Raw genomic sequence first — 16251 nt, forward strand, 5'->3', positions numbered from 1 at the left:
TTAAAAGGTTAAATGAAAAAAGTTAATTATTTGATTAACCAGTCCAGAAAAATCGGAAAAAAATCAATATGATCGACCTGTGTTACGCTATAACAAACCCACCATGCAAAGTGTAAATGAGAGTATTAAGCATTTTTTCGGGTGCATGAGACCGACCGTTCGATGGAAATAGTGGTCGTGTGTATTCAACAATGGTCTGATCGAATGAGTTGTAGGCCAAAACAACAAAAATACCTACCTGGTAATAAATTACATTCAATCAGAATATATATACAATCTGGATAAGATTTGACATATTATTTGGAGCTATTTAATAGTGAGATTACTATCTTTTTTGGAAAACAGCATGCATGTCAGAACCATTGCATGCAAGAAACTTATTCAGGACTATACAAATTTGGATTTTGTGGTGTTTGCTAACACAAGACCGAACAAACATCATGTCCCTATCTCTGGCATTTACCTGACGCTCGAGCTCGACAAGTCAAGAAGGCTCATATATAACATGGAAGCCACGTGGTCATTATACGTCCGTCCAGATCGCACTTTACATCCGACGGTTCTAGACACATTTCAACTAACCCGACTCGTTGTAATTCTCACCAACTCTTTTGCCCTCTCTATTTAAAACCTCCCATGTCGCTCACCTCTCTCTCAGGAAATTTTATTCACAAAATCGAATCATTATTTTCCTTTTTTATTTCTCGCTCCTTTAATTTTTTTTTTTATATTAATCATCGCAAACAAAAAAAGTTCTTGTAAAGCTAGCGCAACGTGTAACTTGATTCATACACACATTTGTATTTCTTTGTTTTGTATAATAAGTATATAACAATTACTACATAGAGAAAAGAGATCAAAACCATCGACCTTATATATATTGTCATTATATATAACCGGCCGGTCGGATCCCCGTTTTCTTTAAACCTAGTCGGCGGTCATGGAGCTTTGCAACCAAAACAACGGCGTCAGCGGCGATCCGTTAAACTGGAACGCGGCGGCGGATGCTTTGAAAGGGAGCCACTTGGAGGAGGTGAAACGAATGGTGGAAGATTACAGGAAAGGGTTGGTGAAGTTAGGAGGAGAGACGTTGACGATTGGTCAAGTTGCCGCCGTGGCTAGAGGAGGAGGAGGATCTACGGTGGAGCTAGCGGAGGAGGCACGTGCCGGAGTCAAGGCGAGTAGCGAGTGGGTGATGGAGAGCATGAACCGAGGAACGGACAGTTACGGAGTCACCACTGGGTTTGGTGCAACTTCCCATAGAAGAACCAAACAAGGCGGTGCTCTTCAAAATGAGCTTATTAGGTAAGTCTTTTTCTTATCGATACCATATATGGTAACTACAAATTTTTTACTATTTTTTCTCTCTTCTGTTATGTATCAAGATTAAATGTGTTGAACAATTCTTATATCTAAGACTGGCTATATAGTGAACAATTTTAAGAATAGGTAACTAATATTAGGAATTTGACAATAATGATAATTACTTATGTTTTTTCGATAATTGAAATTAAAATGCTTTTTTATTTATTATATATATATTAGCTAGTGAATACATTTTAAAATAAGAGAAAGGAAGATTTGATTCGGGTGTAAATATTGTGGGACAAGTTAATAGTATGTTCTTGGTGATCTCTCTTTTGCCTAACATATTTCTTAATTTTCGGCAATTCTTTTAGTTGACTTCACACACTTATTTTTGGTACATGGTTTTACCTAATATTTAGGTGAATAATTTTGTTTTGGCAGTACTAAACTACTAATTAGCTGATTAAGTTGGTATTTGGCAATCATAATTAGGTGAAATTAAGTACACTTAACAGTCGTTTACGCTATGAATTACATGCCCTTCCTTTCATACACCAAACTTTAATTTATCATATTTTTAAACTAAGATAAGATAAAATTTGGTCCATTTTCAACAATTATTATTCATTTGCTAATATGCAACTAATGACTCGAGCAGGTTCTTAAACGCCGGAATATTTGGCACCGGCGCCGGAGACACGTCACACACGCTGCCTAAACCGACAACGAGAGCGGCAATGCTCGTCCGTGTCAACACTCTTCTCCAAGGCTACTCTGGGATACGCTTCGAGATTCTCGAAGCCATTACAAAGCTTCTCAACCACGAAATCACTCCGTGCCTCCCTCTCCGTGGCACCATAACCGCTTCCGGCGACCTTGTCCCACTGTCTTACATAGCTGGACTCCTCACCGGCCGTCCTAACTCCAAAGCCGTGGGTCCTTCCGGTGAGATTCTCTCTGCCTCTGACGCCTTTAAGCTCGCCGGAGTATCGACCTTCTTCGAGCTGCAGCCTAAGGAAGGACTTGCGCTTGTGAACGGGACAGCGGTTGGATCGGGTTTGGCCTCAACGGTTCTGTTCGAGGCAAATATTTTGGCGGTTTTGTCCGAAGTTATGTCCGCCATGTTTGCTGAGGTTATGCAGGGGAAACCGGAGTTCACCGATCACCTTACCCATAAACTGAAGCACCACCCTGGTCAGATAGAAGCCGCAGCAATTATGGAACATATATTATACGGAAGCTCTTACGTTAAGGAAGCTCAACTTCTTCACGAAATGGATCCTCTTCAAAAACCTAAACAAGATCGGTAACGTTTCTTGCTTTTCAAGTTAACTTACATTGTGTCTTGAAGTTGTTTGGTTTTGTGAGTGTGGCCTGAGTGGCGTTCTCTTTTAAGTTGCAGGTATGCATTACGTACGTCACCGCAATGGCTTGGGCCTCAGATCGAAGTGATTAGAGCGGCAACAAAAATGATTGAGCGAGAGATCAACTCAGTTAATGATAACCCTTTGATCGATGTTTCAAGGAACAAAGCTTTGCACGGTGGGAATTTCCAAGGGACACCGATTGGTGTCGCCATGGATAATTCTCGTCTAGCCATTGCTTCGATCGGGAAACTCATGTTTGCGCAGTTCTCTGAACTTGTTAACGATTTCTACAATAACGGTTTGCCTTCTAATCTATCCGGTGGAAGAAACCCTAGTCTTGATTACGGTTTCAAAGGCGCTGAAATAGCCATGGCTTCTTATTGCTCTGAGCTCCAGTTCTTGGCTAATCCCGTGACCAACCATGTCCAAAGCGCGGAGCAGCATAACCAAGATGTTAATTCCCTCGGATTGATCTCGAGCCGTAAAACCGCGGAAGCAGTCGATATCCTCAAGCTAATGTCCACGACTTACTTAGTCGCGCTTTGCCAAGCAGTTGATCTAAGACACCTAGAAGAGAATCTGAAGAAAGCGATTAAATCCGCGGTGAGCCAGGTGGCGAAGCGGGTCTTGACCGTTGGTGTAAACGGTGAGCTACATCCGTCGAGGTTCACTGAACGTGATGTCCTCCAAGTGGTTGACGGAGAGTACGTGTTCTCCTACGCAGACGATCCATGTAGCATCACTTATCCCCTGATGCAGAAACTTAGACACATTCTTGTAGACCACGCTTTGGCGGATCCAGAACGCGAAGCCAATTCCGCGACATCAGTTTTCCAAAAGATCGGAACCTTCGAGTCGGAGCTGAAACTGCTTCTCCCAAAAGAAGTGGAACGTGTCCGGGTTGAGTACGAGGAAGGATTATCGGCTATAGCTAACCGGATTAAAGAGTGTAGGTCTTATCCGCTGTACCGGTTCGTCAGAGATGAGCTGGAGACAGAGTTGCTTACCGGAGAGAATGTTAGGTCACCGGGAGAGATGTTTGATAAAGTGTTCTCGGCGATGTCTGATGGAAAACTTATTGATCCTTTGTTGGAATGTCTCAAGGAGTGGAACGGAGCTCCGATCCCCATCTATTAAAACAGATGATGATCCATCCAACATTTCTTACCAACACTGTTGTAATATATTTGGATTTGTGTTCTATAACCCTTTTTTATTTTTCTTGATTTCCACGACATTGAACATTCTCATGATCACTTTGAAACCTATCATATGTTTCTTTATAGTTTATATATGTTAAATGCTGTCTTAATGGATTATCAATCTGATCTACTTAGGGATTACAAAGAAGACTTGATAATTGCCTATCTCCCATGTGATCTTCTTATCTTATGGAGCTAGTATACATACAGATATGTTTATCTTATGCTGACTACCAAAAAAAAAAAAAGGTAAAAAAGACCAATTTTGGGACTTTTAATTAATTAAATGAAGTGTTTTATTGGCTGCAAAAAGAACACGATAAATAGTTTTCTGGGCACCGCTTCTTCGTTTTAGCGTTCTTTTTTGGTTCGACAAGTGAAGAAAAAAAAAGAGAAAGCAATAAGAAAAATGGCAACTCTGTCTTCATCTCGATTGTATTCTTCTTCTCCTCTTTGCAAATCTCGATTCTCACCAACAACTCTCGTATCGGGGATTGATTTTATCTCTTTCTCCCCTCGAGCAACTCTCTCCTCCTCATCCCTTGTCTCGCCGGCGATTTTTTCTCTCTCCGTTAAACATAGTCGCCGGAGAAGCTCGCTCCAAGGTTTGAATTTTACAACTTTCCCCTTTTTCCTGATTTGAATACATGGAATTATGTATTCTCCAAGGATTGATTTTGATTATGAATTTTGGTTTCAGTGAAATCAGTAGCTAGCCCAACGGAGACAGTGTCGGAATTTGATGAGATGGTCTCCGGCACGAAACGAAAGTATTACATGCTCGGTGGGAAAGGAGGAGTGGGCAAAACTAGTTGTGCTGCTTCTTTAGCTGTGAGATTTGCCAACAATGGACACCCAACTCTTGTTGTATCCACAGATCCAGCACATTCCTTGAGTGATTCTTTTGCTCAGGTAAGCGAGGAATACTTTTGTCTGTCTTTGTTTGATGAAGATATACATGATCGGTATCTCTGTTGATTTTGTAGGACTTGACTGGAGGAATGCTTGTACCCGTAGAAGGGCCTGAAGCTCCTTTATTTGCTCTAGAAGTATGTGTTTTGAGTTATCTTTGGGGCATTGTTGCTTTCTGTGCTGATGATCCTACACTCAAATTGAGTTTTAATTTATAGCTCTGCAACAGATAAACCCTGAGAAGGCCAGGGAAGAGTTTCGTACTGCCTCCCAGATGAATGGAGGAACTGGGGTCAAAGATTTTATGGATGGTATGGGACTTGGGATGCTTGTAGAACAGGTATCTTTTTAACGTTCTGTGTACTTTCTGGTGGCTGTTGTTGCTACAACGTGGTTTAAATGCTCTTAATGGCTAATCAATGTATTCCTCTGTGGTAGTCATGTGCGCTTCATTGTTTCTGATACTTAATATAGGTGTCTCAAATGAATGTGATTGCCTCTTACTGTTCTGCTTAGGATACTACTGACTCTGGTGTTTTGTTTGATGAAGTTGGGAGAGCTTAAACTTGGAGAATTGCTCGACACACCGCCTCCTGGATTGGATGAAGCCATTGCCATTTCTAAGGTAATTTTTTGCAATTCTATCTGAGCCTTTCATCTTTATATGTCGTGTTTGGCATATTTTTCTTGTCTCTTCCTGATTGTCTAGAGTATTCACAGGTCATTCAGTTTTTGGAATCACCTGAGTATAACATGTTCACCAGAATTGTCTTCGATACTGCACCAACGGTGAGCAAGCTTGACTGAAATCTTCCTTCCTCTCTAGTGTAAAATATTTAAGACAGTTTATTGCTACTTACAGGGTCATACGCTAAGGCTACTCTCTTTACCTGATTTCTTGGATGCATCCATTGGTAAAATCTTGAAGGTGGGAAACCAATTCCTCTGAACTCTTAGGTTTAGTCTGTTTGCCAAACTGTCAAACTCTTTCTCTGACTTCGTCTTCTTAAATACATTTTCTGCATCTTCAGCTTAGACAAAAAATAACCTCGGCTACTTCAGCGATCAAATCAGTCTTTGGGAAAGAAGAAAACAAAGCTGATGCTGTAAGTCTTTGTACATATTGGCTGATATAGTATTCCTGTTTTTTATTCATTAAAAATTTCTTTATGGATGTGACAGGCCGACAAATTGGAACGACTAAGAGAAAGGATGGTTAAAGTTCGTGAGCTTTTCCGTGACACAGAGTCAACAGAATTTGTCATAGTGACTATCCCAACGGTAATGTCTACACATGCATCTCCTTAGATTTCCTCCTATCTTCAAGAATAAAATACATTGGTATGAAGTTAGCATTTCACTGCTCTTACTGTTTGTTTATGTCCTAAAGGTAATGGCGGTCAGCGAGTCTTCTAGGTTAAGTGCTTCCTTGAAGAAGGAAAGTGTTCCCGTCAAAAGACTCGTTGTTAATCAGATTCTCCCACCTTCCTCCTCAGACTGCAAATTTTGCTCAATTAAGAGAAAGGTATACCCACAAACACAAACTTCTCATGAACTAATGGTTTCTTTAAACCAAAGATCGGTCTTGCCTACTGTTCAAACCACGAACTGCTACTGTTCTTGTGCTTGTTCTGTGGTTTCAAAGAATCACACAGCTAAAAAACGTGGAAAATGATCTTGCAGGATCAAATGCGTGCTCTTGATATGATCCGGGAGGATTCAGAACTCTCTGCTTTGACACTGATGGAGGCTCCGCTGGTAGATATGGAGATCAGAGGTGTCCCTGCCCTGCGCTTCTTGGGGGATATCATTTGGAAATAAGATCATTACACAATATCAACACAAGGATGAAGAAGCAGGTTCACTTCACTTGTATGAGATAGTGTTGGTTAAGAGATTACATAGTTTTCGTACAGATGTTGAAATCGTCTTTGATGGGTTTGGTCTTAATTAGACTCGTGAACGAAAAGAAAATAGAGAAATTATTCTAAAGATTTTTTTTTTTTTTTTACTTCTGTATACTATCTTATGTTCTCAAACTGTTGAGCCAAGACGGTATCTACAACATCTTGGTCACTTGGTGGGTGTAAAACGTTCAATTTACAACTTTAGTGCTTTGAAACAAAAAAAATATTGCAATTCTTGGGGAGCAAAGCCGCAAGATATTTACATTGTAATGGTGAAGAGTAATGCCTAAAATAAGCCATTGCTTTACATAATAAAACAGCAAGGCTTCACCTTTTACACAACCAAAAGGAGATTTTTTAATTTAAGCCAGTGAGATCCAAAATACATTTATTTCCTGACTTAAATCTAAAACCCTCTATTTTATTTACAAATTATTTGCAAAATATATATAACAGGATCCATCTTGAGATGCTTTGCTTAGTTAGGCTGTACAAATAGCTCTCGGTCATCAGCTTGTACCTCTTTCTCTGGTCGTGTTGTAAATTAAGAAGCTTGAGGTTTTTACTTATTCAGAGATGGTTAAGGAGTAGCGTTTGTTGTTAGAGATGCCGAGAGCCCGATTCTTCTCTCTGCAGAAAAAAAAAGAAGAGTGATTCATGATCAGGATCATGACCTGTGGTTTTGGACGAGAGAAGAAATGTTTACCTCCAGTAGTGATAAGCTTCTCAACCCGGGCAACGATGTGTTTCCCATACGTGTATCTCTTCAAGGCATTCAAGTGTACTTTGATGCGAGAAAGAATGAGTGCAAGACTTTGATCATCGCATGTTTCAAGAACCTTCTGCACTACGTAGTTCCCAAATGGGTCCTTCATCATCGCCTGCAAGTTGTTCCAAGTTTAGTGGGACTATTTCGAGACATTGCACAAAGACACGAGGGAGTTAGATTGCAGACCTGAAGAGGCTCGTTTTCATCAGTATAACCAAGCATCTCATTCACTAGAACCTGACGCTCCTCTGGACCGCCAAATGTTAAGCACTTTTCAACAACATTAGAAGCAAACTTTTGCTGACTCATCTTCACAATCTGTCCAGCAAGCTTATTGATGATTTCTGACCGTTCATGAGGTTTGCCGTGTTGTATGATATGCTACAGCCAGAAACAAGTCTTATCTTTATCAGTTTGTCCAGTTTTCATGAAGCAAAAACGTATCAAGCTTCGGAGTCGTACCTGAATAACATAATTTCCATACTGATCTTGTGCTAGAGTACAGACTGAATCCATGATTTCCTCCATAATGATCCGTTGGGTTTCTATGTCATCAATATGCTCCAATACCCTCTGATGCGATTCGAAAGAAGTGGATTACAGGTATCATTAGTGGACAAAAAAATAACTGGAACTTAGATCCTATGATAAAGAAACTATAAGGTGAGATGTATTATATCAAACCTGAATTACACGGCATCCATAAGGGTGCGTTGAAAGGGCTAAAACTTTTCCATAAAATGAGGAAATTATGAACTGTATCCAATCCTGAGGAAGACGCTCTATACACTTCTGGATGACATGATTACCATTCTGGTCATGAACGCATTTCATGACAGACCCATCAAGCTCTTGCACCATTCGAGCTTGCTGCTCCAATTCAACCACCTCTAACGCCTGTATCCATATCGCAGAAACAAGATAACACATTATCAACACGCTCAGAAAAGTCAAACACCTATGTCTGTAGAATCATAACCACAAAATAATAGAAATAGGATAAAAAAAAATGTGTTTAAATTGAGTACCTTTTGGATAACCCTGCAGCCATACATTTGTAGCGAGAGAGCCAAAACGTGGCCCGTAACTTGTTCAGCGAGTTCTTTTCTCTGCCTGTTTGTACCATGCTCAAAAAACTAAAGCAAAACCAGAACAACATATGAGTAAATTGACAAATCTAGCGATGTCCATTGAAATGATTTATAAGCTACAGCTCGTACCTTTTGAATGACATAATTTCCAAAAACATCTGTCATTAAAATCCGGCCATAAGGAAGTATCTCAGGGAATATTGCATTCTTTTCTTCATCAGTTGCAGTCTCAAGTTTTTGCTGAATGAAACGACTTCCATACTGATCCATGCTGCAAGTGGTGTGGAATCCAAACAAAAGTGAACTAGTAACCTTGAATGATGTATATTAGATAAGGTAAGGTAAATACCTGAACTCAATCACATGACCAACTATTTCTGAAAGTTCCAAAGACCTTGCCTTGTTGTTCTTAAGCCCCTCTAGTAAGGATGTTTCTACCGTGCTGCCAATATCTACATGGGATGATCCCTGTAATCCTCCAAAAGGAACTTTCATCATTGAAGCAGATTGTGACATACGCATGTTTTGGAAATTTCTTGAATTTTTGGAAGGAGAAGGCAAGTGGTTTCCTAGATACATGTTGCCAAGATCATATGAAGGACTCTCAAAGAATCTCGAATTTGCAGCATTGAGGTTACCCAGCTGTTGCCTGTTTTGAGCAAGTAACATCGCGAGGTACTCGTTAGCCGTATCTCCATTTGAAGTCCCAAAATTGTTTCTAATAAGAGAAGGATCGGTTGGGGCAGCAGTAGAAGATGCCGTATGCAGATACTGGCTGTAATGGGGGTCCATAACTGGAGAGTGAAGCTCCGAAGCAACTTGATTTATCAATCTGTTCAAGCTTTGCCTATCCCCTTCCCCACCGAAATGTGAGCCTGAAACATAAGGAAAAAAATCAAATGGTTCAATCTAAGGCAATACTGTGTTCTGTTTGTGTGTGAGAGTGAGAGTAAGACAGAGAGGCAGAAAGATAGAGACCAAGAGAGAGGAAGGAGTGAATAACCTTCAGCGGAATAGTGCTCAGCTAATGAATCCAACTTGTTCTTTGCCAAAGAACCACCAGCTGTGGAAAAGTCTGTTCCATTAATATTTGCATTCCCAATATTGACATCAGATAATCCCATGCTTCCTAATCTAGAATTGTCTGCAGTAGAGTAAAGACTCGCTGAAGAGGAGGTTCGTTTAGGGATGTTGACCTGTCCATGGGAACCCACTGTAGAAGCCCCAAGACTTGCTCCATACCCACTGATCCCAGCATAATTTGCAGAAAACAAGTGATCTTTTGATTCTGCTGTAGCTAAATGTTGTTGCCGCAAAGCCTTCTTATGACCGTTGGGTATGTAACGCATGACATCAGATTGATTCTCCAATTCCACTTGAAGCTGTGACTGCATATGGTTTTCTTTTACTTGACTCATCTCTGACATGTTCAACCTCGACAATGTGTCGGCAACATCGGAAGCAGTGTAAGATTCACAGTTTTGGATGGCTGTGCCAAAAGTATTCTTCTTCTCAACAGGACCGACCCTGGTACCAATAGGAGGGAGGCCAGATGCCGGAGATCTCCCCACTAGATGTGAGTCAGGAGTTCTATTCCTTGGCACCGGAGAACTCATGGTGGATCCAAGCATAGTATTTGGACTGTTTTTGGCAGTAGAAAGTAATGATTCATGGAATGCTAATGGGCTGTCAAATCCACCCGCACTGAAATTCGATAAAACAGCAGAATCTTTCATGTCCCGGAAAGTGTTGCAGCTTGCAGGCCGGGAGAGTTGGCTGCCTAAGGCTGCATCCCGTTCAAGTCCTTCCTGTAAAAGTTACAAAAAAATAAAGTAGGGAACCGAGGACTATTGAGACACCTTGCAACCAGTATATATCCAAAAGAATAAGCATCAATGTTTAGAGGTAACCTGAAGTATATCGGCGAAACTCTTCCTTCTGGGTCCAATCCCGGGATATCCAATCAAGTCTTCTCTGCCTTGATCTAAACGCTGCACATTCTGAGAGCGTCCCTGGGCTACAGCGTTCCTGAGTTCCATCAAATCATTCTCTGCCTGCTCAACTGGAACCCCTGGCTGAACCGAGAAGAGGGAAGAGGAATTGTCTACTTGAGCGGATTTCTTCCTCCATTCCCCAACAGGATCAAACACAGAATCGCTGTTGTGAAACCTCTGAGCAACCCTCCAATCCTCTCTAGACAACAAAGGAGGGGGCAACCTCGGATTGGAATGCTCATTCGAATAGTAATAAGAGAGATACTCAGGGTGCCAACGTAACTCATCGTCAGACAAAAGCTCAACGCCATTGCTAGTGCTAATACTGCTAATATTCCCAACATCTCTATGGTCGGAGTTATTATTGTTCAAGTACTGATTATCCATAGCCCTCAACAAACCTTCGACCGTAGGTGGCGCGCTTCCGCTTCTGTGAACATCAACGTCTCGTTCTCGGTCACGGCCAAACGTTTGGCGATTACGATGTTGGTGGAGCAAAGATTCGAGCTCCCTCTGGAATCGATCCTCGAGATCCACATTGGATCCTCGATTCACACTTGTCAAATTTGATCTCGTATCCATGTAGCTATTAGTAACCATCTCTTCCCTTCATCCGAATCTAAATAAAACCTAAAATCAAACAAAACCTGCGAAATGACCAAAAATCGTGTCGGTGTTACGAAATCGGAGAAGAATCCATCAATCTCTATAATACATAAGAAAAAGAGTGATGATCAGAAACCCGATCGCGATCAAAAGTAATCAATGAGAGCTGACCTCTCCGGCGAGGTTAAAATGTCAGACGAAGACGAACGATATGGTGGTTCTCTCGTCTAGGCAATAGAGAGAAAACGAAGAGGAAAGACCTTTGGGGACATAGATTGTAGGAGGAGGAGGAGGAGGAGACTCGAGAGAGCGAAGTGAGAGATAAGAAAATGTAATGTAAGTGACGAAGGGGAAAAAGGATTCAAAAGAAGAAATAGAGAATAATAATAAGAAGAAGAAGACAAAAGAAGCCTCCCCCCCTAAGCATGGAAGTCTGAGATCGCCTTCATCCTCTCCTCTCTCTGTTAATTCTCCCAAACTGTCACTTGTCTTTTTTTTTATGACGTATTTGTTTCCTAAGTATATATTAATTAATATTCAATAATCTCAAAAAGGTAATTAGAGAAGATGCGGCTATTACGACGCCGTATGGATGGATCCCTCTTTATTATCTGATCTGATAGGACAAATAAAAATACAAAAGATGAGATAATCCCTCAGATGATGATTGATTAATTAATGATTAATTTTGTGTCGGTATCCAAAAAATCTTTTGTTCATAGACAAATCATCATCAATAACCTAGGTTGCATGGAAACGGAAACGCATACGCGAAAACGAAACGTTTCGGAAACGGGAAACGACAATTTTTGAAAATTAAGAAATGGAAACGTTTTGGAAACGTATGTATATATAATTATATATATATATATATACTAAAATACCAAATATAAAATCTATATTTAAAAAAGAGAACTTTTGAAACGACCCAAATTCAAAACATAAATACTAAATAGTTAAATAAAACTCTAAAAGATAATACTAAAACGCTCAAATTCAAATATTTGGACCAGCATCGCCGTTATCATTTTTATCAAATAATACAGCCTCTAAATCAGGTTCGTCCAAAAAAAGATCTTCAGACTCAAGTCTCCCAAGATTAGGCTCATCTAGTGAATCAAGTTGATCACCTCCAACATCCCACATATGATTAGGACCATAATTAATATTTATAGAAATTATACATCTTTTTTTATGAGAGATAGATACAATCTTTTTTTTTAATCACAATATATATCTTATATTTTATAATCTTTTTAATCTTAAAACAGAAACGAGAGTTTCCAAAACGGAAACGAAAGTTTCCATCGAGTTTCCAAATGGAAAATTTAGGAATCGTGTTTCCATAGGTAGTTTCTGAGTTTCCGAGAGTTTCTGTTTCTGAAACGTTTCGGAAACGGGAAACGCACTTCGAAAAGAGTTTCCATGCAACGTAGTCAATAACACCTTTTTTTTTTTTTTTTTTTTTGTCATCTAACATCGTTTTGTTTATACTTCAGTTAAGAGGGACATAATAAAATTAAATATGTCATTTATAAATTTTAAGATTACATTTTCCACCGGAAAATAACCATCCAAAAATGTAATTTCATGCTTTTTCCAGATTTTTGATCCACTTTTGTTGTAGATTTTTCGTTTTTTAATATAACCATCAAAAAACATCACAACAATAAAATTGTAGAAAAATGCAGAATACCATTTTTAAAACTAAACACTAGGCTCACATGTCATGAAGAGGCCCATATTATTCGAAATGGACTGCATTGTTGATCATTACGCTACGTGGTAAAATATTTCCTTAAGTACCATTACAGTTTTTTTGAAACGAAATCATCTACTATTTATTTATTACAGTATAATTTGTTTAATACGAATTTCTTTTTTCCCCCCTTGTAATATAAACTGATAATTGTTATCAAATTTTAAGATAACATAAATGATAAAAAACATTTACCCTCACTCACACAAATTTTATCAAAACAATTTAAACAGCCTATGAGAAAAAAATTAGAAAGATAAAAAAAAACCTCTTTGCAACCCACTCAAACATTCCTTGGAACTCGGAACTCTATATTCGGCGTGAAATGACCAAAACATTCCGAGTCCATTCACCCTCTCAGTCTCTATGTATGGTAAGCTATGAGGGTGACGACCGTAATTTAACGAATTAGTTTCCATTACAGTGGATTCCATTTCCATTTTTGATAATTCACAATCATTTCCTTTCTTCTTCTTCTTCTTCTTCTTCTTCTTCCCATGATCGCTTCGCTTCCCAACGCAATCCTCTTCACCCATACTCTGGATCTCTCCACTATTCCATGTCTGTCGCTTCTATTCGCCGTTTAGCTGCCGGAGCAGCCGTAATTGCTGCTGCATCCGGTGGCGCTGTCTTCCTGTCTCCGTCGGTTGTCTCCAGCGACAGAGGCGGTGGTCCCGTTCTAGATTCACTGAGGCGTAGGATTGGTGATCCCACCGCTTCTATACCGCCTCGATCTGCTCAAGAGTCTGCTTTAATTGGAGCCACCGCTTCTAATCCGCTCGATGTTCTCGTCATTGGCGGTGGAGCCACCGGTTCTGGTGTCGCTCTCGACGCTGCTACACGTGGCCTCCGTGTTGGTTTGGTGGAGCGAGAGGATTTCTCCTCCGGGACTTCTTCGCGATCAACTAAGCTGATTCATGGAGGTAATCGTCCGTTTTGAATTTTGTTTGTGGCGTTGGGTAGCAGAATGAATTTGGATAAGAAGCTTTCAAAATCGTCGGATATAGCTGGTATTATAGCATAATTGCTTAGTTTACTAGTTGGAATTTGAATAGTATGATCATCATTAGGTTGCTCACTACCATTGCTCCAGCAGATTTGAATATTTGTGTTTTTGTTTTTTTTTTTATTTCAATAATTGAAGGAACATGATGTTAAGGATATTCATTAGAGTTAGGTTCCTTGATATATTTAATGCACCATTTGATTTAGTGCTCGTTTACACTTCTCTTGGTTAGGGGTTCGTTACTTGGAGAAAGCTGTTTTCAATCTTGATTATGGACAGCTGAAGCTAGTATTTCACGCTCTTGAAGAGCGTAAGCAGCTCATTGAGAATGCACCACATCTCTGCCATGCTCTGCCCTGTATGACACCTTGTTTTGACTGGTTCGAAGTTATCTACTTCTGGATGGGGTTGAAAATGTATGACTTGGTCGCAGGACCACGCTTATTGCATCTCTCCAGATATTATTCTGCGCAAGAGTCTGTTGAGCTCTTCCCCACTCTTGCAAGGAAAGGGAAAGACAAGAATTTAAGGGGAACTGTTGTTTATTATGACGGGCAAATGAATGATTCACGTCTGAATGTGGGTTTGGCATGTACTGCTGCGTTAGCTGGTGCTGCAGTTCTCAACCATGCCGAGGTTGTGTCACTTATTACAGATGATGCTACTAAGAGAATAATTGGTGCCCAAGTTCGTAACAATCTCACAGGTACGATGTCTAGCAATTTCGTGAATTCAGTATACCTCTGCTCTGCCATGATTTGTTCAGTTTTTGATGAGATGCTTTGTTTCTGACAGGCCAAGAATTTGACAGCTATGCAAAAGTAGTTGTTAATGCGGCTGGACCGTTCTGTGATTCCATTAGGAAGATGGTTGATGAAGATACAAAACCAATGATATGTCCAAGCAGCGGTGTACACATTGTTCTGCCTGATTACTATTCTCCAGAAGGGATGGGCTTGATAGTCCCTAAAACCAAGGATGGTCGTGTTGTATTTATGTTACCGTGGTTGGGAAGAACAGTAGCAGGCACCACAGACTCTAACACATCAATCACTGCACTTCCAGAACCTCATGAAGATGAGATTCAATTTATTCTGGATGCAATCAGCGACTATCTTAACATTAAGGTATATCCAATTTCAGCTTAAAGATAAATAATCAATCCAATTCTTGAATATTTCTCTCTTAAACAGTTCAGTTGATGATATAATCCATCATAAATTTTCAATAGGTTCGACGTACTGATGTTCTTTCGGCTTGGAGTGGTATCCGTCCATTGGCCATGGATCCAACAGCCAAGAGCACAGAGAGCATCTCTAGAGACCACGTTGTCTTCGAGGAATGTCCTGGTCTGGTTACAATCACGGGTGGAAAATGGACAACTTATCGAAGGTGAGAGAATTATAAAATATAGCAGAATGTTGCTAAAGTTGTGTTACTATTGATCATCAGTAACTTGTTTTCAGCATGGCGGAAGATGCAGTTAATGCAGCAATCAAATCGGGAAAACTAAGTCCAACCAATGAATGTGTAACGCAGAAACTACAGCTTCTGGGTTCTTATGGATGGGAACCATCTTCCTTCACAACTCTTGCACAGCAATACGTGCGCATGAAGAAAACTTACGGTGGTAAAGTGGTTCCTGGAGCAATGGACACAGCTGCTGCAAAGCATTTGTCTCATGCCTATGGTTCAATGGCTGACCGAGTCGCCACCATAGCTCAGGTTCGGTTCTACTATATATGACTCATCCTTCTTCATGTCCTTCATAAATAACATTTCGGGTCTCGGATTGCAGGAGGAGGGTTTGGGGAAACGGTTGGCGCATGGGCATCCGTTTTTGGAAGCAGAGGTTGCTTACTGTGCAAGGCACGAGTACTGCGAATCAGCGGTTGATTTCATAGCAAGGAGATGTAGAATAGCGTTCTTGGACACAGACGCAGCGGCGCGGGCGTTACAGCGTGTTGTGGAGATTCTAGCCAGTGAACACAAGTGGGACAAGACGAGGCAGAAGCAGGAATTGCAAAAGGCAAAAGAGTTTCTTCAAACATTCAAGTCTTCCAAAAACGCACAGTTTAACGATGGCAAACACAACTAAAGCGGGCTCTCAGAAACTTACTAGTACCATACACTACTTTATTGAATTTATTATTTACTATTTTCCAATTTGTTGGATTTTGGGTAGCGACTAGCGAGAACGAATAATAATTATACGGATGGAATAATACTGCGGGCTACTCATGTCTGTCTGATTAAACAATTGTTTTCGCACCTTTTCTACATGAAGAAAAAGACCCAAAGACGGATGTTTATTGGGTATTTTAAAAGAC

General features: G+C 40.2%; 4 protein-coding genes across 4 annotated transcripts; 3 read left to right on the forward strand and 1 right to left on the reverse strand.

Annotated features, from left to right (window-relative positions):
- The first annotated feature begins 685 nt into the window (after positions 1-685).
- LOC17892444 (phenylalanine ammonia-lyase 4) lies at positions 686-3998 on the forward strand. Its single transcript, XM_006297021.2, has 3 exons — positions 686-1305; positions 1967-2614; positions 2711-3998. The coding sequence occupies exons 1-3, from the start codon at positions 941-943 to the stop codon at positions 3810-3812; spliced, it is 2115 nt and encodes a 704-aa protein (XP_006297083.1). The 5' UTR covers positions 686-940; the 3' UTR covers positions 3813-3998.
- Positions 3999-4222: 224 nt separating this feature from the next.
- LOC17890922 (ATPase ARSA1) lies at positions 4223-6865 on the forward strand. The gene is made up of 11 exons (XM_023785296.1): positions 4223-4482; positions 4578-4789; positions 4864-4926; positions 5019-5129; positions 5340-5414; positions 5510-5578; positions 5652-5717; positions 5821-5895; positions 5972-6070; positions 6180-6314; positions 6473-6865. Exons 1-11 carry the CDS (start codon positions 4287-4289, stop codon positions 6608-6610), a joined length of 1239 nt encoding a protein of 412 aa, XP_023641064.1. The 5' UTR covers positions 4223-4286; the 3' UTR covers positions 6611-6865.
- Positions 6866-6888: 23 nt separating this feature from the next.
- LOC17893780 (pumilio homolog 4) lies at positions 6889-11629 on the reverse strand. The gene is made up of 11 exons (XM_006299545.2): positions 11328-11629; positions 10467-11197; positions 9560-10364; positions 8906-9431; positions 8686-8827; positions 8494-8601; positions 8150-8362; positions 7928-8038; positions 7652-7846; positions 7403-7577; positions 6889-7326 (listed from the first exon to the last, which is right to left on the reverse strand). Exons 2-11 carry the CDS (start codon positions 11148-11150, stop codon positions 7277-7279), a joined length of 3009 nt encoding a protein of 1002 aa, XP_006299607.1. The 5' UTR covers positions 11151-11197; positions 11328-11629; the 3' UTR covers positions 6889-7276.
- Positions 11630-13292: 1663 nt separating this feature from the next.
- Positions 13293-16181, forward strand: LOC17892939 (glycerol-3-phosphate dehydrogenase SDP6, mitochondrial). The gene is made up of 6 exons (XM_006299774.2): positions 13293-13838; positions 14154-14627; positions 14717-15048; positions 15153-15313; positions 15388-15646; positions 15720-16181. Exons 1-6 carry the CDS (start codon positions 13475-13477, stop codon positions 16017-16019), a joined length of 1890 nt encoding a protein of 629 aa, XP_006299836.1. The 5' UTR covers positions 13293-13474; the 3' UTR covers positions 16020-16181.
- The last annotated feature ends 70 nt before the right edge of the window (positions 16182-16251 follow it).

The sequence above is a fragment of the Capsella rubella genome, unplaced genomic scaffold (assembly GCF_000375325.1).
Source record: "Capsella rubella cultivar Monte Gargano unplaced genomic scaffold, Caprub1_0 scaffold_3, whole genome shotgun sequence".
In the NCBI taxonomy this organism is placed as follows: domain Eukaryota; kingdom Viridiplantae; phylum Streptophyta; class Magnoliopsida; order Brassicales; family Brassicaceae; genus Capsella; species Capsella rubella.